The sequence below is a fragment of the Frieseomelitta varia genome, unplaced genomic scaffold (assembly GCF_011392965.1).
Source record: "Frieseomelitta varia isolate USP_RPSP 00005682 unplaced genomic scaffold, Fvar_1.2 scaffold_886, whole genome shotgun sequence".
NCBI classification, from domain to species: domain Eukaryota; kingdom Metazoa; phylum Arthropoda; class Insecta; order Hymenoptera; family Apidae; genus Frieseomelitta; species Frieseomelitta varia.
Genome location: NW_025110685.1, coordinates 285,489 through 307,202, shown reverse-complemented (window position 1 = coordinate 307,202; position 21,714 = coordinate 285,489). Strand labels below are relative to the sequence as shown.

The 21,714-nt window shown below is 46.7% G+C and overlaps 1 protein-coding gene across 3 annotated transcripts; it reads left to right on the top strand.

Annotated features, from left to right (window-relative positions):
• Positions 1–427: 427 nt before the first annotated feature.
• LOC122537088 (LIM/homeobox protein Lhx5) lies at positions 428–19,737 on the top strand. 3 transcript variants are annotated; one of them, XM_043670032.1, is made up of 8 exons: positions 428–548; positions 4,384–4,576; positions 13,590–13,822; positions 16,144–16,344; positions 17,418–17,659; positions 17,933–18,218; positions 18,629–18,796; positions 19,274–19,737. In XM_043670032.1, exons 2-8 carry the CDS (start codon positions 4,404–4,406, stop codon positions 19,387–19,389), a joined length of 1,419 nt encoding a protein of 472 aa, XP_043525967.1. In that variant the 5' UTR covers positions 428–548; positions 4,384–4,403; the 3' UTR covers positions 19,390–19,737. The 3 variants fall into 3 exon arrangements, with proteins under 3 accessions (XP_043525967.1, XP_043525966.1, XP_043525969.1); XM_043670031.1 differs by having other exon boundaries at positions 16,123–16,344; XM_043670034.1 differs by lacking the exon at positions 19,274–19,737 and having other exon boundaries at positions 439–548; positions 16,123–16,344; positions 18,606–18,640.
• The last annotated feature ends 1,977 nt before the right edge of the window (positions 19,738–21,714 follow it).

Here is a 21,714-nt window from a genome sequence, read left to right as displayed (position 1 = left end):
AACACTTTCAAACTTTGAAGCTAAAAAATTAAAAAAGAAACCAAACCGCATGAACAGTACTCGACGACAAAAATATAACAAAGTGATAAAGCGATAAAACGTGATTTGCGTAAACGCGATAAAGACACAAGGTAACGCGAACGCGGCCTGGAAACTCGAGGCAAACAGAATTACAGGAGAAAAAGAGGAGCGAATTGTCAAAATATCGAGTGTGTGCTGGCGAAAAAACTGGCAGCCAAGGGGGGAAGTGTGAGAAGTGCGATTTAACGGCTGTTGGGATAACACCGCAGTAAAAGTGGGTGCACTGGGGCCCTCGGGACCGTTCGGCCGATACGGGCCCGTGGAAGGTGGGCCTGGTGGTGGTCCCGGGCCCGGCAAGGGAGTGGGGACAGGGGTGGCCGCAGTCGCGGCTGGGGAGGTGGAGGGCTACGGGGGCGCCGGGGGCGGGGGAGGGGGCCCCGGGGGGGTTGGTACCCCCCGGATAAGGGTCGCGACCCTCAGCGGGCCCTGCTGCGCACCCCTGCCCGTCACCCAAGCCTGTAACATAGGTAAGTAGATCATTTCAGTCTTACTTATATACTTACCTATATTTTCTTTTCCTTTTCACGCGCGAATCTGGAGGAAATTTCTGCGAAAAATTATCATATACATTCAACCCCTTTCGAGAAAGACTATTTTTCAATGGTGCGAGGTGATTCGTTGTCTACTGAGAGTTTTCAAATATCTCTTTCTTTGATTTGTTGACTTTAGAAATGAAAGAAAAAAATAGCGTGAAAGAGGCTTTTGCAGATAATGTGTAACCAGTAGGGTTGGTTTCGTTAGATTCGGGTGATTCAAATCGATTGTAAAGTCGGTTCTCCCAGTTTTGGGAACGTGTATTTTTAAAGGTTGGTCTTTGTTTTTCACGAGTAATCGGTGTTTTACGTTCTTCTTCTGTCGGGAAATATTTCGATTCTAAACAGCAAGAGAATCGGTGGGTAACGTTGGTTTAACACCTCGTAAGCGCCGGCGCCAGGCCGAACTCACATAGGTACCTACAGAAGGTCGAAGGATTTTCCTCACGGGTTCGTCGAGTTTCGAGTTGGAAGAAAGGAACAGTTCCTCCACCATAATATTTTTCTTGGCTCTTTTTTTTCTTTTTTGGTAGACAGTAGAAACGCCAGTTCGTTCGCTTATCGTGATTGATCGTGCCGTAATTTGGATGTCATAGGAATGCGCGTTTTTTATCCGCGGTGATGGATTGTCCCGTGGTTTGGATCTAACGAGGATAAATTTGCCTCGGACAGGGTTGAACACTCGTCGAAATACACGTCATTGTGCGTAACGAACGACCGATTCGAGGAAATCTTCCTCAATGCAAATTCAAGTGGAATTAGACGTGTAGGCAGCCGACGAATTTTTCTCCGTGATCTCGCTACGAAAGAAAAAAGAAGAAGAAAAATGACAGAAAACAGATCGTTACTCATTAAATTATTGGACGATAACGAATTCAGAAATCGAGCTAGTGTAACGATTTCTGTGAAAAATATAGATGTTTTTTATATAGGCAGTTCGGTATAATTATCGATCAAAATTAGGTATGATTATCGAGTTTAAGCGTATGATATCTAAGAAACCGTTGAAGCAAGTATTTTATTAAGACGAGTTGAATTGTTTAAGGAAAACGAAAAAATTGTCGATAATGTTCGATATTGTTCGAACGTTTCCTTTTTCCTCGTTGTTAATTAGCTCGATTACACTTGAAATTAAAATTGAAATAAAATAATTAATTGCAGTAAAATAAAATTTACTTCTTTACCTTTCTATTCCCCCGGTGCGGCACCAGGTTCTTCGTTTTTATTTTTCGTGGGCTGTATTTGTAGGCAGCGGGAAAAACTTAAATCGCGGAAAGGTTTAAGAGCGTGCATTACCATATTCTAGAGGGTGACTCGAAGAAAAATATTGACACTGAAGGTATCGGATCACATTCGACTTGGTGGGTTTGTGTAGCGCCGCAATCGCATCGGCTACTAATTTACCGTAAGCTTTACATAGGTAACGTTTTACGTTAATTGTCGAACCAATTAATTACACTCGAGCCACTATTTCTGGTATGATTTTATTTCTTTTAGTTCCTGTAGCTGTTGCGTGTTTTAACGAGAGTAGAAAGTTGAAATTAAAATTCTCGAGTCGCGTTAAGTTGGTTAATTACTTGCTAGTCGAATTGTTTTCATCAAGATGTTAAGAGTAGAAGCGAAAAGTAAAATTTTCGAGCGATCCTGGCGAAAGATGGCACGCGTCGCACGATTGATAGAAAAGAATCGGATTAATCAAACCCCGTTTTCGTTCGATCGCTCAATCTTTCGACTCACGTACGCTTAATCCTAATCTGATTCGGACGATTCAAGGAAATCTTTCCTCGTGTCCTTCGTTCTTTCTTCTTCACGTTCTTCTTCTTTCACGGCCGTGAAATCGCTTCTCGCGATATCTGATTTAAGAAATATGGAAGGTCAACCAGTTAGAGGGATGTATTCGCTTCAAAAAAAAAAAAAAAGACTATCGCTGTCTCTTTCAATCTTCTCGGTTGTACGTGCATTTTTTTCTTTTTCATATCGTTTATCCAAGCGAAACTTTGTCAACTTTCTTTTCTCCTCTTTATCGTCTTTGCGGTAGATTTTCAGGATCAAAGTTTTCAGTTTATCAGAAACGTGTATCGCTTCTTTATCGCGATGCCGAGCGACGTGACTGTGTGCTCGCGTCGAAGGAAATATTCCGTGGGAACTCAATTTTGTCGTTGGAATTACTCGTAAGTCGATTTCTCTCGCGGAACGATTTAAATCTCGAGGTAACCGCGGGGTGGTTCGGGACTCTCCGGCCGAGTCGCGTTTCTCCTTTTTCTTCTCGCCCTCCCGCAAAACGGAGGGAGATGAGATGCGCAAGGTCAGACCTTAAGGGGTGGGAGAAGGGTTGCTAGGTTGACAACCCTGCCAGCAGGGAGGAACTCCGCCCATTGGCGGAAACCGCGGAAAAAAAGAGAGGAGTGAACCCTAGAGGGTTTAGCAATGGCGAAAAAAGAAGTCAGAGGTCGCCGGCGCGAGAGAAGACGCGACGCGGCTCTGATAGAAATAGACGAGGACGAGGCGAACGGGCAAACGGAGTAACCGAAGAAAATGTAATAGAGGGCAATCTCGTCCTCGAATGTTAATTAACAACGAATTGTAATCATCGACTCGACTCGACTCGGCCAAGAATACACTCGCTTGATGGCTATTGACAAACAATTATGATACCCGCTATAAAGATACAAGCGCGACCATTAAATTTGATGGTATAACAGATTACGTTGCTGCCTCGAATAGGGGCGTTGTACACGGTATTTAACCTTGGGATCATTTTCTCTTCTCGTCTCATCCTTTTTCTCCCTTTGAAGGAAACTTTGTTGCAAAAATGACGGAGTTACAAAGTCACAAATGATAAGCTGGTTTTTAATTTTAATTTGAATCGTTGCGTATTACCATCGATTTTTTTTAAACTGTCAGACTTGTCACTGTTCGTTGCAAAAAGGGAGGTCGTTTACCCAAGATAAAGGTGAAGTTACGTTACGATATTAACAACGAGAAGGTTGCATCGCCCCGGCAGGATTTCCTATAGTTCAATGAGCTCTGCACTTGTAATCAAAATGTTAAAAAAATGTCAGTACACAATGGGCAATTCGTTGTGCACGTGCGTTGCCAATCGGCAAGTGCCACCGATTTTCTTTCGACTCGGGATCTATAATCTACAATCGAGAACTATGTCAAACTTATACTTGGCGCGTCTCGTCAAGTAACGGTCTAATTAAAATACCGATAACCTTCTGTCGCGAGGGACGTTTTGAAATTCTCAGATCAAAAGAAACGTACGTTGTTTGAAATGTTCGTTCTTTCTTTCGTGGCGCTGTGCTACGTGAAAAATAGGGTAGCCTGAAAGTCTGAAGGCTAGTTGAAACGTTGCCGCGTTGTCGCAGAAATTTCCTCGTTTTCCGCGTTTCGTTTTTCGCACGATGACGCGCGCGTTCGAACGTGCGCGAAATTAAAACGCCTCGTCAGGTTGCGGCCACGCGCGCTCCATCAACTTTTCTCGATGCTCGACATTTTCGCCTGTTCCGGTATTTCTTCCCCTCTCTCTCCCCCCCCTCCCCTTTTTTCTACTAAACCCCGCAGCGTTTCGTCAACGACGCGAATTTCGTTAAATTCGAGGAAACGAGCGCAGACGCGACGAGCGAATTCGAATCCCGAACGAATTATTAATAAAAAATATTTTATTATACACTATGTTTGCTCAAACAAATTTCATCTGCTTTCATTGCGTTAACCGATTTCGTTAAATCCTCTGTATTCACAGATGCTCTCTTTCTTTTCGAAGCAGGGAGACGTGGTCTGGCGATGCTCCTGTCATGTGCAGGATGCGAGAAACCAATTATGGATCAGTACCTGCTGAATGTTTTGGACCGAGCATGGCACGTCGAGTGTGTCCGCTGCTTCGATTGCAGAACCACGTTGCAGGACAAGTGTTTCTCCAGGGAAGCGAAGCTGTTCTGCAGAGAGGATTTCTTCAGGTACTTACACACCTATTGTTTGCCCTCGCGACGTCTCTGCGCGTTTACGCGCGCTTCGAACGATCGATGAATCGTGCCGAGTAAATCGTCGAATTAAACGGAAATCTAGGGGCCAATGTTTCTGAATATTGACTCAGACGACGTTTCGTTGCATTTCAAGGCGTCGTGAATTATTGCGGCCGGGATATTTTCGTATTGAAATAGGCGTCGGGTAATTTGAAGCTTCACATTTATCGATTGGAAGTATTTCATCCCCTTGAATGGAGATCGATAATCTTGTTGTAATTAAAGTTACGTCGTTCTCGATTTTTACCTTGTACCTGTAACGTGTCAAAGCATCACCGATTGTTTATCGTGGTTTTGAAAATTGCAATCTGATAGATATTGGAATTCGGTAGGGATTTCCTATACCTATTTAAATTCAAAATGTGCAGTCGTAAGTTGATTAATTACGTTCCATTGCGTTAGGAACCCGTGTATTCGATCTGCGGAAACAGTATTATAAACAGGTTATACCATTAGTTAGTGATTCGTCAGACCAAGTCGTCCCACCGATTGTCTCTACATAGGTATAATTAATTTCTATCGTGCAATTAGGTTCCATCGATAGACTACAACACGATCGATCGTTAGAGAAGTCACAGACTAGTAGTCTTGTCTCGTTTTCATTTTTTCTCTTCGAGCAGAAGCGTGTGCCGAACATTACGACGAACTGTTCCCCATTTGCATAATTAAATAAACGGCCGTGTCACAACTGGTACTAGCTCGTTGACATCGCGACGAACGAAATCGATGGATTTACGATCGACGCATTAGCAGACAATCGCCGCGACATTTGTCGTTCGATTTCTTTCTTTTCCTCTTTTTTTTTCTTTTTTTTTTTTTTCTTCCACGCTTTTTACGGTCAAACGATCGACGGTGGTGTGTAGCGCACAACAAAAAGCGTTTCGCGACGAATGGAAAGGAGGCCTTGACATTTTCCCAGACAACTCCAATGCGTTATTTCACTCGTTCAAGCTTCCGAGCAAAAATCTCTCTCGATCGATCAACGGCCGTTCCGCGAACGACACACGCCGGCGTTATCGCGATTCGTTACGCGATTCCACCGACGTACTGTACTATATATGCATTATCCTACTATATCCTTTGTTGAAACTCGATTTCTTGGTAGCGATTCGACAGATCTCGTGACTCCGGCTTCCCTGCAAAGAATAAACGCACGAATAGGGTTGGCGTCTATCCTTCACCCTCTCGCATCGAGTTTTCCATTTTTCCAGAAATCGTGCAACATTCGGAAAGAGATTCGCGCGCTGACAATGCCGATGTTCTTGGATCAGACTTGAAAGTCTACGTTTTTGACCACTTGGCGGTGGCAACTGGATCGCGGACCATAACGAGCGACCGTTACCGTATACGATAATTCGTCGCTTTCTCGTTGAACTCGTCGATATGACATCACTGGATAGAAATTACTAAGAAGTAATAAATACTTGTTATTTGTTTCGCCTGTTTCGTTTTACTTAAATATACTTGAAACTGAAGAAAATATTACAAAATATCGGGACAAAAAATTCTCGACGCAATTCCAACGCAAGAGGTTAAAGACACTTGCCAAAAACGGAACTGATCCAGAAACGATCTTTTTTGTTTTCTCGGAGGAGAGGGAATGGTGAGACGAAACACGAAACAGAATCTTTAGTCACTTTGTAGAGCGTTGATCTACAAACTTCGATCGAACGTTCACAGCGTGATGGAACTAACGATCGCAGATTGGATCTGGCCGTTTTGAATAAATCATGCGAAAAAAGAGGCGCGTGACCAGTATGCCCAACTATAGCGCACGACTATCGGTCAACGAAGCAGACGAAGCGAAAACTTTTTGTTCTCGTTTTCGCGAGAAGTTCACCGCGCGGAGGGGGGAACCTTGACATTCGCGCGAGAAACCGATCTGAAGTTCGGCTCCGATGGTCTGGCTGCTTGGTTTATCGCGATCGTCTCTGTCCCGGATCACAACGATCCCGGGGAAGAAGTAGCAGCGAGTCAGTTAAATTAATTACCAGCGCGGATCGAAAATGTTGTAACTTTCGCGCCGATCCGCCGGTGTCATTTTTTTCACCCAGTTTTCGCTCTTCGTCCCCGTTTCGTTTCTTCCGCGAAGGCACGAAACCAGTGCCGAAACATTGTGCCTGTTAACCAACACGTAACGAACCGAGGAACGCGAAGGATCGCGTAAGAAACTGAAAAATTGTAAAAAGCCTGACGAACGTAACGAATCGAGAAACGCGAAGGGGTTTGCATCGTGGCGTGCAGGTACGCGAGGGACTCGATGGAGGATGATACTCACGTGAAGAACAGTGACTTTTAGGAAGAGAAATCTTTGGTTTAACGCTGGTCGTGTGTAAGTGGAAACTCGATTAAATTTAAATAAAAAAAAAAAAAAAAAAAAGAAAGAAAATATACAGGAACTGCATGATGAAAAGTCTTAGAGACTTAACAACGAAAATAAATAGACCAAGTTTCTAGCTACGTGTAATATTAATACGAGGTTCCATCGGCAATCAACGACAGTCGCGATCAGTGGCAAGTGTTTTCGCCTAATAAAATCGTTCACCTTCCCGGTTGTCTGGAGAGACACGTTTCTCTTTCGTGACTTCTGGAAGCGATGAACGATCCCCTTTGTAGCCAAGGACCCAGAGTACACGCAGAAGAAAGTGGGGTGGGGGGAGGGCGTTTAAAGGGGGGCCCTTTGATACTTATACGAACGAGTGTATAACGAACGTGTTGTATACTTTACGAGCCACTTTGCATTTCATCCCGATGAAAAATTCATTAGATGTAAGACGAACGGTTGGCTACGCTCGAGCGGTGTAGAAAAGCTTTTCGGGTCAAAAATAACTCTCGCTCCGGCGTCCCGTTAATTAGCGTTATCCTCTTTGCTACCGTTACACGTCGTGCAAAGACTCGATCGCCGATTATGCACGTTTCTTTTCTCTTTTTCGTTCCTTTTCTTTTTCTTATAATCAGCCTTTAAGATCCAGCTTACTCGCTCGAGCGAAAGTAGCAGGGAAAACAAAATTCTTAAACGTGCAACAACATACGCTGGCAAGAGTGTTCGCATATTTTAAGAAACGTGTCTACCACGTCGCTGGAGCATTAACGTAGGACACTTCGCGACGCTAATCACTAGACTGCGTATGTTTATTTGCAAATTTGTAAAACCTCGAAAGAAATCCGATAAATTCGATATCTCAAATTCCGGTCGTTCGCGAGGAGAAGAAACGAAAATAAACGTGGAAGAAGAAAATTATAAAGTATATATAGATCGATTCCCACGGCACGACGAATCTATCGATGTTGTCTCTCGAGTCGAACTGTCCGCGTCTCCCACCTACTTTCAGCGAATCGCTGTTGGGAATACTGTGACACCTCCGGGAGGTCCGAGGAGGTATCGGCCGAATGAAACGGGTACTCACGGTCGTAGTAACCGGCTGTACGAGTTGCAGCAAGGTCCTTAAAGGTCGATAATGGCCCAAGGGGGGCCCCGAAAGGGTCCAGGATCAAAAAGACCGATGTCCCCGTTTCAGCGCCGCTTCGACCGCCGGTGGCTTGCGGTCGATGGCCCGATGTGTACCCGCTAAGAAATTATTACCTTGAAATATGGTCCGCGCCGTCGTCGAAATACGCCCGATGAAAACATTAACTCGGGCCTAGGGGGATGGTGGCGGTGTCACCAGAGAGTCCGAGGCTAGCGCCCTGTTAATAATCCGGCGAGAGTTGGCCACAGATCGGATTTTGCTTGTCGACCAAGTCTGTTTCTTAAGCGACGACTCCCCCCCCTGGAGTGGAAATATTCCACGAATATCAGCTATGCAACCGTGCGGTTGAGAAACGCGTGTTTCGATGATTTGTCGTTTGAACCGACAAATGAGACTTGCGCGCTTGATAAAACGTACGTATCGTGCCGCGCTGATGGCGCCGGCGCTCGTGCCTTAGAATTCTTTTCACGACGAAATAAATTATAGCGAGCGCGAACTCGCTCGTGGCAGACCGATTTTTGAATGACGTACCACGCGCGTCGAGAATTTTTCGTTCCAATATTTTGCAACATTCTCTCAGTTTGAAGTATATTTAAATGTAACCCAGGCAAAACGAACGACAAGTTTATTACCTCTTAATAATTTCTATCCAGTGATATCATATACCGACGAGTTCAAAAGAAGGAGAAAAACGGCGAATTATTGTACACGGTTCGGTCACTCGTTACGGTCCGCGAACCAGTTGCCAGACGCGCAAGGGGGTTAACAACGTCTGTGACGATCGAATCGATACACTTCCCGAAGAAAGAAATTCAATCTGGAGCGCTAGATCGACGATATCTGACGACGGATCGAAAGTTGGCATTAATTAACGGTCATTATCTTGGCAGAGCGACTCGGAAACTGAATCCCACCGTTGTCTGGTGGCCTCCTTCCAGTTGATACTGGCGGGGCTGAAACTTTCGGGCCGCGGGGGGAAACAGAGACTGGAAACTAGACGATGAACTCCGTAGCTGGAAATCAAAGCGAAACGATCGAAGCCAATCGTAGATCGGCCGCGGCTTTTCTCGGCCCGGTTCGAAAGGGCGCCGACGAGTGGTCTCCATTGTCCTTGCTTTCCACCCGCGGCGCTGGCCTCCTCGAGAGAGGAGACCCGTCGAAACTCGAACGTGGAAACATTACAAATGCGGCGTGACGCCCGCTACGAACCGTAGGAGAAGTTTGTTGGGCGTGACGGGGCCGGCGCGGTCGAGAACAGAAAGAGAAACCAGCCAGGACAGAGAGGGAGCGAAGGAGAAGGAAAAAGAGAGACAGAAGGAGAGAAAGAGAGAGAGAGAGAGAGAGAGAGAGAGAGAGAGAGAGAGAGATATCGAGTTGTTTCCCTTCCAGGAAGGTTCGGCAATAGTAGCATATATATCGCGATGCGTATTCATACGAGGAACGTCGTTTTTGCCAACCACCGGATTGTTGCGTCACACGTCTCGGGACAGGCGCCCGCGTTCTGTCATACATCGTATCGTACGTAGGTCATTTTATCCGCTCGTTTTTTCTTTTCTTTTCTTTTTTTTTTATCAATTAAGCGAGTCGCGTCTAGCTACGTAATTACGTAATCGGCGTTTGTGGTGCGGTCTGTCATCTCGTTACGCCGCGGTATCTAGCCGCGAATCGTGGTGGAGAAAGTGGCACGACGTCGGACCGATGTGTACGTATCGCGAAAGTTCGATGAAGAACGGGGACGAAGACAGAGAGAGAGAGAGAGAGAGAGAGAGAGAGAGAGGGGGGGGGGAGGAACGGGGAGCTGCCGGAGAGTATTTAATGGAAAACGGCGTTTTCACGACGTCGCGCGGCCAACGCCGGCAGACATTAGCATAACTGTTGTGAGTCGTTTCTCAAGCATGGCCCTTCGTACCCCCTTCGGACGGTAATCGACGATATTTCACGAATTAATCGGCTTCTTCTCGAGGTTGAAACTCGTCCCGATAACCGGATTGCGCGGAACAGCGTTACGATCCTTCGACAGCCGTTCGATCGCCGACCGATAGAATCGCTAGTGGAGTAGCGTCTTGCCGTCTCGGTGCTTCTCGATTCCCTTTGGGAATTCTCCCGTTTGAAAAATAACCGAATGGAAAACAGCGGTTGAAAGAGCGGAACAGCGGAAACGAGCGTTTGTTCGCCCCGCGCCACTAATTGGATTCGGTTAATTAGACGCCCGCCTGGCGAGCAATCTCGCGGGTGTTTATTTCCTTTATCGGCGTAACCGAGACGTCGGCGCATGTGCACCGATGGGAACTAACGGCGTACAGAGAGGGAAACGACAGTAACGACGGCCTCGATCGAAAGATTTCTTTTTCTCGAGAGAAAGAAAAAAGGAAAAAAAAAAGAAATGACGAATGGAACGGTAATTAAAATTTTTTGCAAGGTGGGTCAAGGTGTGCGCGCGCGGAGTTGGCGCGCGATTCGAGCCGAATCGATTCGATCGAACGTCGAATGTTGCGCGCCAATGGAACTTTCATCGACACATAGGGACGACGATCGATACGTCTCTTCCTCGTTCAAGACATCTTGGCCCTTTCTACCTGTTCGTTTGATCGGTTCATCGTCGAGTTCATGAGGCGTAACCGCAGCCGACGGTGTTCCCCCGGTTTCGTTCGATTCGACGATTGGGAAACGACGAAGAAGCGAGGTTAGAACGAGCGTCAGGGTCGTATACGGGACCCCGTGGAACCAACGCGAACCACATACATAAACTTCAGGCTCCGTGGCAAATCGTGGCTCCGGACCCACCCCCTTTTTTTTATCCGAGCCCCGCTGTCCTATATTTCTTGCTACACGCCAGAATTCCTCGCTCTTTACGCTCTCCTCTTTAAGGGAGCCTGAAGCCCACACCCTCTCCTTCTGCCTCTATCCTCCCCTTGCGTCCTGCTGGCCTCGTCGCCCCTGTCGAATCGCTTTCTCACACACACACATACACATACGCGCGCGCGAGCGAGCGACCCAAGAAAGCACCACGTAAGCCTTTCTATTAATGATTTTTACGGCCGGCCTCCCGTTTCTTTTTCTTTCACGAGGAAGAAAGGACCTGGCCGAAAGCTGCTGCCTCTCGCGTGCGCTCAAAAACAAGAAAATCGTTGGGGCAGACGCGCGTCCACCTAGAGTGGCGAGAGTAGAGAGAGCAGAGAAAGAGAGAGAGAGAGAGAGAGAGAGAGAGAGGAAGAGGGATAAAGAGAGAAGGAGCCGGTGATTCGGTGACGTATGCATTCGGGGAAGTTGACACGGGATCGGCTAATTGCTATAATTAATTAAATAATTCCTGTAATTAGACTAGAGGGATTGTAGCGCGAGGCGAAACGCGAGGACGACGGTGGAAGATAGGCAAGGCAAACGGGAGAGCGAGTTAGAACGAGGTAAGAGGGAAAGAGAGACAGAGCGAAAGAGAAAGAGAGAGAGATACGATAGACGAGAGAAGCTCTGGCAGCGTAATGACCGTTGGTCAAGAAATATCTCCGGCTTCTGCTTCCGTGAGAAGATTGTTAGGAACTGCGCGCATAGGACTGCTAATTTGGACAGGTTGATGAATAGTTTGAAAAAAGTGTGCCGGCTGATTATAGGATATTTCGCGTAAGTACTTCGTATAATAGCTACGGATGATCGCGTCGATCGACAAAAGGGAATCCTTGTAATTTGTACTGCTCTTTCTTTCGTTCTCTTTTTTCTTTTCTACCCTGCTTTCTGTTCTAAAGGCAAACGCGACGACAGCTTGGTAAAACGATAGATCGATGGACCAACGCTTACAACTCCATTCGAGCCAGCCCACGGTCTAACCTGGACAACTAGGAAAAACTCGTCGCGTCTCTTGATTTGTTTCTGATAATTTCGCCGGTGGATTTCGGATCGTGAGCAATGAAATAAGAATCGGATACATTGGCACGATGTGGGTCGCGGGTCGGGAAACGCGATAGCAATAAAATAATAGCAGTCGCGAGGGTCGCGAATCGGGTCAGCCGATATTACATGCACGAGCGGCGGGAAAATTCTGGCCTACTGGGGACGGCCAGCCACGGGAATTTGAATGCACACGTTTCGAAGTGGCGCGGTCATTTCGGTCGGAAGTGCAACGCCGCTTACCGGGCCGAGTACCGGCGGCGCGGCGGTGTGCAGCCATCGATTGAGATGTATTTACTTTGGAAAGGCGCCGGCAGCCCTAAGGGACTAAGCGGTAATTGCTATAATTAATCGCGTGATTCCTGTAATTAAAAAGATCGGGATTACCAACTGGCAGAAGTACGCGGCTCCGATGCTTCCGGTAATAACACAGTTCGCGGGAGGATCGGAACGGAGGAATCGTTCCGGTTAAGATTTATTAACTGGCGCGTGAACTGTGTGCCGCGGCCACACGCTGGAAAGAATGGTAGCTGGATCGACGCGTGTTTTGCCCGTCGAGGATCGTCGTTCGTTTCTTTTTTCGTGCAAATCGTCGATTATTCTTTTTTCAGTCGTCTCGACGTTCTTCCCCCCCCCCCTCCTCCCCCTTTTGCTCGATCAATCCCCCCTTTCTCCCGTCCGGAACTCCGTTCGCGACAAAAAGACAGCCTCGATCGCGAACGACGTGAAAGAGAAAAAGAAAAAGGGGGGGGGCGGAAAAGGAAAAGAAAGAACGGCTAATACGAAATTAACAAGTAGGACACGGAGGGATTAAAGGAATAAAAGGAGAAAAAGGGGGGAGGAGGGAGGGAGAGGGAGAAATCGAACAGGCGCTGGTCGGTAACCGCGACGTGCTTTTACAGCACCGAAGGGTTTTAACTTTTTATGCCCTATCGGGACGTTAAAGTCCCATCTCTTTAAAAGCGCCATATTTCTTTTATCGACGTTTGCGAGTGAAGCGGCTTAATGACAGGACTTGTAAATTTCGAGTCCAATAAACGTCGTCGTCGTACAACATTGACTTTCCTTTTCGTTCCCTTCCGTCCGACGTGTCCACGTGTTCGTCGTTACCGGTGACGGGACGACGAAAGAAAGAAGAAAACGAAGGAAACGGGGGAAAGAAGGGAAAGAGAAGAAGAACGAAGGAAGCGAGAGAAAGAGTCGAACTGTCGAACTAGCGACGATCCTTGTTCGGTCGAGCGGCGATATATATATAAAAAAATCGAGCGAACGTTGTATAAAACGGAGGCAAGTGAATCTCGCGTATCACGGTTTACGCCAAGCGTAACGTTCGAACGAAACGAAATAAAACGAGAAGGAAGTTGAAAGCGGCGATTCCCTCGAAGGCGCGAAACTTGCGTACACGGGGAAACCGCTTCGAACGATTAATCACGTGGCGCGAGCGTTGGCAACGAGCGAGATGACGCGTGCGCTCGTTAAACGCCCGGTCTCTTTCAACGAGACCAGTCCTCGCGGTCTGTTCCGAAAAAACTCCTCCCGGCCATTTGTCGTTTGTCGTTATTCACGTTTGGCTCGTCGCCGGTTTCTGTTTGCAGGCGATACGGCACGAAATGCAGCGGTTGCCTCCAAGGGATAAGCCCTCAGGATCTCGTGAGGAAGGCGAGGGACAAGGTTTTCCACCTGAATTGCTTCACCTGCCTGGTGTGTCGGAAGCAGATGAGCACCGGAGAGGAGCTCTACGTCCTGGACGACAACAAGTTCGTCTGCAAGCAGGACTACCTGTCGGGCAAGCCGCTGCCGGATACGCATCACGTGCACGGTCATCATGGTGAGTTACAAGTGTCATTGTCCCTCGTTATCCACCGCGGAGGGAACCGCGGCGTCCAAACGCGAGACATTCACGATCACGCGCCGGCTTTGTTTCGTTCGTTTGCCCGGAATCCGATTTGCGGAACGCTGTATGTACGTAGGCAGCTGGCTAGCGGCATGTTATATCGATTGTTACCGCCGTTTATTTCCGCGAGCCTTGTGCGAAACTTCGTGTGATTTAAAACGATCGTGATTCTCCTACGGTACGAAGCGGACGCGCCCGATCCGGCACGTGCTCGTGTGTAACAACTTATCGCGAACATATTTCGTAATTTGTATTGCCTTAATCGTCAGGGGGATGCTTATCTTCGGGAACAACTGCTTCCCGGTGGCTGACCAAATTTCTGAATAAATTGCACCTCGAGTATTGTGTTTTTCTTTTTCTTTCTCTTTTCTTTTTTTCTTTTTTAGGTTATCTTTCAGTTGTTGCTCGATGCTCCGTTGTTACGTATTCAGAGTTGTAGTTGTATCACTCTGAAGATTCAGATCTCGATAGGAGCGTAATTCACGTGTCTCGTCGTCAAACTTTCACGCGTACGAAAAGTGGAGCGCGATCGCAGGACGATCGCAGGAGAGATTCTTCATTTTCTTCTTTTTTTTTTCTCTTGAAGGGGGAAAGGGACTGGAGGGACGACTGGCTAGGCGAGTCGGGGATATGGAGCACGGTTCAACGCGTCCGACGCCCGAGATTTTATAAAGTCAGGCGGGTTCTAGAAAAGAAAAAAAGAAAAGGAAAAAAAAATAGGGGGTAGGTTTTTCACGGGGGTTTTAGCCCGGGTCGGAACGGCAAGCTGTGAAAACAGCGTGTATGTAACCGACCACCGTCAGCCACCAGTCGAAAGAGAAACAGAGAAAAGGAGCAGGAGTGAGAAAAAAAAAGGGCGAACACGCGAGCGAGAGGGAGAGAGAGGAGGAGGGACAAAGAGAGATGGCAATAGCTCGGTTTCACGAGCATCTCGCCGGTGTGTAAGCCGTGAAACGAAAACCGAAAGGTCGTTAGGCAGGGGCAGACCTTTTGTCGCTCCGATGCCGACGTCGAAACCGCAAAATGTCCGACAACTCGTTCCTTTTTCGTTTTCTTTCGAGTGACGGGAGCCACGGTGCCCTTTTCGTCCTTTTTTCTTTTTCTTTTTTTTTTTTTCTGTCTTCCACGCGAGATGCAAATTTCGCGAGGCGTCAGACCGTTCTAATCGTTCCCCTGGCCAGGCCCGTCTCGTTATTGGGGAACGTAAAATCTCGACGATACGTACACTGCGGTGAAGGCGGGAGAGGAGAGGGAGGAGGAGAGGGGCGGACGTGTAGCGATACAAACGTCAATTTCCGTCGAACGTTCGAAGAAGCAAGCCGGGCCGACTCGGCGAAAAATTATGCGCGCGAATAGACGATTTGCGAGCGACGATTACTCGTTTCGATGATCAAACATCGTGACGCCTGGACGTTCCACGCGTTTCCGACATTAATCTCTATCACGGCGCCGGCCATTTGTCAGTTGTCGAATTCACGGTGATCGTCTGCGGCGAATGTGAAAAGCGCAGCAATTACGCGACGAGCGTCGATTAATCAGGGAACGTTTATTGATAACTTTTAGCGTCTTTTGTCGCTGAATGCGCGAAATTACGAAACGATGGGAAACGCGGCGGAGTGCGGCGCAGGAGATTGGGGGGAAGGGGTAGAGGGAAATTGCGAAATTTCGAAAAATCATAATGAACCTCGTCGAACGAACGACGTTGGTGCACGCGCGTCGGAAGTGAATAACCGTAATCACGTTTAATTGCTAATTTCGTATGGGAACATCGACAAATTTACTCGTCCCGTTGTGATAAATTATGTTCTATTTACTATAGCGGACATATACGTTCGCTGCTTTGCAACGTCTAAACTTGACGTTGATCGACGCAATTATTTTACTGAGCAAAATTTTATAGCGTACGACTGACTGATCAGCCGTCGTGTTATTATCGCGACTTGTTTCCGAAGAATTCCACTCGAATTAATTTCAAAGGGAGTTCTTGTTACATTCGTATCGAGGCGATAAAACCGAAAAACAAAAAAAAAAAAAAAGAAAGTAACAATTCGACCATCCCTTCTGCAAATCTAGAATTTACGAGATTCGAGGTGCAATCGCATTCGAGACCCGCGCGTAGCCTGTAACGTAACACAAAATCATTGAACAGAAAAGTGACTGGTGCTCTTTTCAAAGTCAATGATTCGACGAGCGATGTGTGATTAAAACGCACGATTCGGATCGTTCACGAGCAGAATCGTCCAACCTGTCGACAGGAGGAGACTCGTTGATGGGTTCAGGGTCGGAAGACGAGGACGAAGACGGTAGTAGTCACCATCATCACGGTGGTGTCGGTGGCTCTCATTTGGGACCTCATAATCTGGGTCCAGGTGGTCCTGGTGACCAAACGGTTGGTCACACCGGCGATCTACCTCTTGGAAGCGATCCTTGCAAGCAGGAAGACTCCGAGGATCAAGGTAGGCCATTTCACACTGTTTCACGTCTTTTTTTCTTTTTTTTTTTTACGCTTTTTACGTTCGTTTTACGCTTTTTAAACAATTAATTGTGAGTGAAACGAGGAAAAGATCGAAACGCGCGAAACGTAGATACCAGAGAATTATTGTTGGCAACGGCGCGACAAACTCGATTTTGAAAGGACGATTGACTGGGACCGACTAACGACTTAATCGCGGCCAATGTGCTGTTGCCCTTCCGTGGAACCCTCGAACGAGGGAGGGAATTCAGTGGCTTGACCTGGAGCGTCAGTACGAATTACTAAGCGCGTCAGGTCTTCCCGGTCTATTATTCTGGTTCTGCTCTTTTATCGCGAGAGCGCAACAATGACCCCCCTCGCTTTTACCTCTCGCCGCGGAGCACGGGTACAAGCAACCTCTCTGTGCTTCGGTAAGAGGAAAAGAGGGGTGTCTTCGCGAAGGGTGGCCCCTGTAGTGCGGCGTGACACTGTCCAAACATTTTCTTTGTCCCGGTGGTTAAGACCTCCCCGGCTATATATAGTATAGATTATCGTGAAGAGTTGGGCTCGAAAGCTGTGCGCGCGTGTGTGGTGCGCGCGTACACGTTGCGCGTCGTTCCTGTGTCCACGCACACGTACACCCCATAGGGTGTAGCTTTCAAGCGTAGAGCAGCCACGATAATCCGATGGGGGTTTCGCATCGCTTCCGGGGGATTGGCTCCGATTGTTGTTACCTCGATCCAGCCGATCAAGATTCCGAGATATGTATATTATGCACGCGTGTGTAGATCGTCTGCGTGTATAGATCGTTAAGAAACCGTCCGCCGATGGTGAATAGAAAATGTTGCTGTTTATTCTCGCGTAGATCCATTTGGGACTTTCACGGAAGGGGAAATATATATTCAACAGTATTCGACTTCTCTCTGACGAAACCGATGAAACTGATCGACTGACCTGAAATTACCCTAAATTACCACGATCAAGAGCCACTTGCTTCGTGAGAAACGAAAGTGTTTAACCCGGTGGTTGTTGCGTGGGATCGATTATTAAAACTGGTTTGTTTGCATTGAATCGAAGGTTCCCTGGACGGAGATCCCGAAACGAGGGATAGCCAAACGGAGAACAAAAGTCCAGACGGTGGTGCCGGTGGTGGTAGCGGCGACGGCGGTGCCGGCTCGAAGAGGCGAGGCCCGAGAACCACCATAAAGGCGAAACAGTTGGAGATTCTCAAGTCTGCCTTTTCGTCCACTCCGAAACCCACCAGGCATATCAGGGAACAATTAGCAAAAGAGACTGGCTTGCCCATGAGAGTGATACAGGTTCATATTCAAAATTTCATTCATCCTCTGCTTGAATCCTCAACTTGCAAGCGACTGCAACGCAAAACGACTTTCGTTCCTCCTATTTTCCTCTCTTTCTTTTTCTTTCGCTTTCTACGTACTTACATATGTACATACGTAGTTGCGCGCGAATAATGCTAGCTAAAGGTCCCACATTCTCCGTAAGCGTAAGAACGGAATTCAAACGAAGCAATTGCTTTCGAAGATCAGTAAATTGAATGAAAAACAGTCGGCCGTGTCGGATGTTCGCAGGTCTGGTTTCAAAATAAGAGGAGCAAAGAGCGTAGGTTAAAACAACTGACGTCGATGGGCAGGAGCCCGTTCTTCGGCGGCTCCAGAAAAATGAGGGGCTTCCCCCTGAACCTGAATCCCGGTGCTTTGGGCGGCGAGGACGGACCGCCGCCCGGTTTTCCATATTTCGGCGCGGAGAAGTTCGAATTCGGTTACGGCGGGCCCGTGGCATTTCACCATGAATTCTTTGGTGCTCATCCGCCCCCTCATCCACATGGACCGCCCTTTAGCGGACCAGGCAATCCTGGTGAGTCTTGGCATTCTTGGATTTCTTTACGATTCCCTCTTTCGATTCCTCTCCGACTCGTTTCCGAAAGGAAAAAGAAAAAGAGAAAACCAAGCAACAAAGAGCGGACGACTATTTTCGCGGGCATACGCGACGCGATCAATCGATAACGTAACGCGCACGTAGTCGCTGGAAGGGATTCGAACAGTGATTCACTATAACGCGCAGATACGTCCACGTTCTACACTTTGCACGATCTATACATATCCGCGTTCCCGGAATCGAAAGCAGAACCTTGTCTCGAGTTCTATCGTGACTATAATAAACATCGTGGCGGGTAGGTAGGTCGCGATAATTATGACAGCCGGGTTCGGAGATAGCAGGCCGGATACGATCCTCTCTGAATAGTACACGTAATCTGTTTCTGACAGGTTTGGACCCGGCGAGTTTAGCGGGTATGGCGGCCGCAGTGGCGGTGACAGGGGAATATCCACCTCCGGGTGCGGGAGGTGGCCCTCCGGAATTTCTCACGGGCCCTCCTGGACAGGGGCCCCCTGCACCTTCCAGCGGTAGTCCTGGAGAGTTCCTAGCACCTTCAGGTACGACTAGATTCTTTTGAAACGGCTACGCCCCTCTGACCACTAGAATAATTAATTCTCGATTCCTGTTCCACCTTCGTCAGAGTCATTTTCTGTTCCGTTGATTATGTCATATGTACGAAAGTAGCCGCTCAAATATATATACACACATATATATATATATATATATAGACTCACTGGTATTAGAACGAAATTGCGAGACAACGTAACGAGATTTCGAAGCGATATTATGGCGTGTTAGAAAATAGTCGTGCTATTTATAATACAGACATTGCGGTAAGGTAAACTCGTGAACGCACGATGTATTTTATCATCGCGTGAAATCGACGCGAGGATCTTTCTAACACTCCGTAATATTGGACGAAAGGAGGATTTCTTCTTTTTCTTTTCATTTGGTTTTTGTTTTGGATCCCACGTTTTTCGGGATAGATCGAAGCAGCGAAAGGAAACCGATTCGATGGGTTTGATATTTCTCAGGTGGAGCACAGGGTAATCCCAGTGCCGGTGGGAATGGCGGCGGTCCAGGTGGCGGCGGCGGCGGGGGTGGGTTCCTGGAGCCGCACCAGATGCAGAGCGAAGGGCTGGCCTGGTAGTACGAGTTTTAATTAACGTTCATTTCTTTCGTGTTTTGTTGCTTTCCATCGGCCGGGCGAATATCGATCAGATTCCGACGAAAAATCGACCGGTCGGCCGCCATCTCCCCCTCCCCCCCGATGGAGAGACCGTACCGACTTTGTTCCGGCTCCAGAGACTTTTGTCCGCGAACGAGAGAATGTGACGCAAGTCGTTCACGTTCGAGCCACGACGACTTTTGCATCCTTGTATGTACGTTACGTTTCTGTAAGATACGCATACGACAAGACGATCGATCGTTTCGATTAGCTTCGTTTTCTTCACGGTTATCATTGTCATTATTAACATTATTATCTTTATTATTATTATTATTATTATTATTATTATATTATTATGATCGTTGGTCGAACGCCGACGCGTTACTATTTTATTATAATTTTTATTATTATTATGAATTATTAAATATTATTATTAATATTATTGTGTATAAAATTTCGAATGTCCTATCGTGTAATATTATACCCTCCCCGTTGATTAATTTTCGACGTTACTTTTAAGAAACATCCTGTAGATATCTGCTGTTCTACACCTGAGAAACGACACGTATGAAATGACACGCAAGATCGTCGGAGAAAAAAAAAAAAGAAAAAAAAAGAGAGAGAACACGACGTAAATCCGAATATACGTAAAGACACGTATTATGGAAAAAAAAAATAAAATAAAATACAAACAGGTACACCGCGTACAGGCGACACACAGTACACATGCGTAATTCTACACTTAAAAACCGCTGTACTATTTATCAATAAAATATAAATATAAATAGGAATGTGTAACCTGTAATTGTTAAGGCGGCGATCGATGTAAATAAATTTGTCTTTTCCTTTTTGCGAAAAGCCCGCGATGCAATTTAGTTGGTTGAGTTTCCGTCACCGAAACTGTGTAATTGTAACTTGCATTACCGTCTTACGAGAAGAGGAGACACGCCGCCGCGATGCATAATGATTATAAATATTATTATAATAAACCACCTCGTATTTCCGTATACGTGCAGTTGTGTGTAATTTCTTGCCTTTCACTAGCAAGTTTTCTTTCTCTCTACGTGCATGAAAACTGGTGTTCAAAAGGGCCAACATCAAAGACCACCGAGAAAAAGAAGAAATGGTAAGTGAAGTTTTCTGCTAAAGATAAATAAATTATGGTAGAAAAGGTACATTTACAAAAGTACGTTTGAACACTCGAATATATCGCATGTGTTGTATAAAACATTTTGGAGTTTCATTAGCACTTTAATGAGATCCGACTATCGTATATCCAGTGCAAGTGTACATTTCACAAAGATCACGAAAGTATTCAATATTTAACAGTTCAAGATTGTTCGTATATAATACGTATCGACTAACTTTTTGTTAAAAACGTGTCAGCAATCGTGTCTCATTACAGTGCCAATAATAATAATAATAATGCCGTTCTAAATTGTTCTGTGTGTAGCACACACAATACACACACGTAAAATCCTATCGCAGTTAATTATAGTTGCATGACAATTTACATCAAGATCGTTGCATCTTTTAAATTTCTCAACTTTATAGTCACAATCTTCTCTGTCAATTTATTCATCGTAGCGCGTTTTCATCCCCACCGAAATTTCGGTTTCTTTCGACTCCCAGTGGAACAAACACCTGAGACTATCGACACTCGAGTTTCGTATCCTTCGTGCCACAGCGCCACCCCCTTAAATCGCTGTCCGCAAACGCATCTGCGACTCCGGTGTCCTAGCTTTGGCCTAACATCGTTAACGGGTGCAACGTCGTTTTCCACGTCGGCGAGGGTGCGGGAGATTCGTTTTCCTGGACATCTGGTGAATTCGATTTTGATGTGTTTCTGCCCTCCGGGGGTTGTACGGTTCCTCGGGGCTCCGGTCGTTCTCCTCGTATCCCTGACAGTCCCGTTGGGGACAGAAACGATGCTGGCGCTATATCTCCGCTGTGTTTCGAGCTGCGTTACAACCGTGTGTACACACACGTGCTATCGACCCCCCGCGACCGTTTCTACAAGTATATCTCCCTTAAGTACGTAGAGACCGCTGTGGTCCGCTGTCACAGTTTACCGTCGTGTCCCCAGGTAGCTGTGTATTTTTTAGTGGCGCGAAAACGTGGCGCCGCAAACCTTTGGCGGCCGTGCACCGCGTTTAATATTGCAGCGAACGTTTGTCTTCCTGACGACTTTCTGCGACATGCTCGCCGACTATTTGTAACTATTTGTTCTTTTCCTTCTTACATTCTGCTCTGCCTTCACGTCCTTTGTTTCTTTTCTTTTTTTTTCTTTTTTTTTTTTTTTTTTTT

Bases quoted from the DNA above. Each gene is read 5' to 3' on its own strand.
- LOC122537088 (XM_043670031.1), top strand. From the start codon at position 4,404: ATGCTCCTGTCATGTGCAGGATGCGAGAAACCAATTATGGATCAGTAC. The intron at 16,345-17,417 runs GTAGGCCATTTC...ATTGAATCGAAG, and splicing joins GGAAGACTCCGAGGATCAAG to GTTCCCTGGACGGAGATCCC. The intron at 17,660-17,932 runs GTTCATATTCAA...GGATGTTCGCAG, and splicing joins TGCCCATGAGAGTGATACAG to GTCTGGTTTCAAAATAAGAG.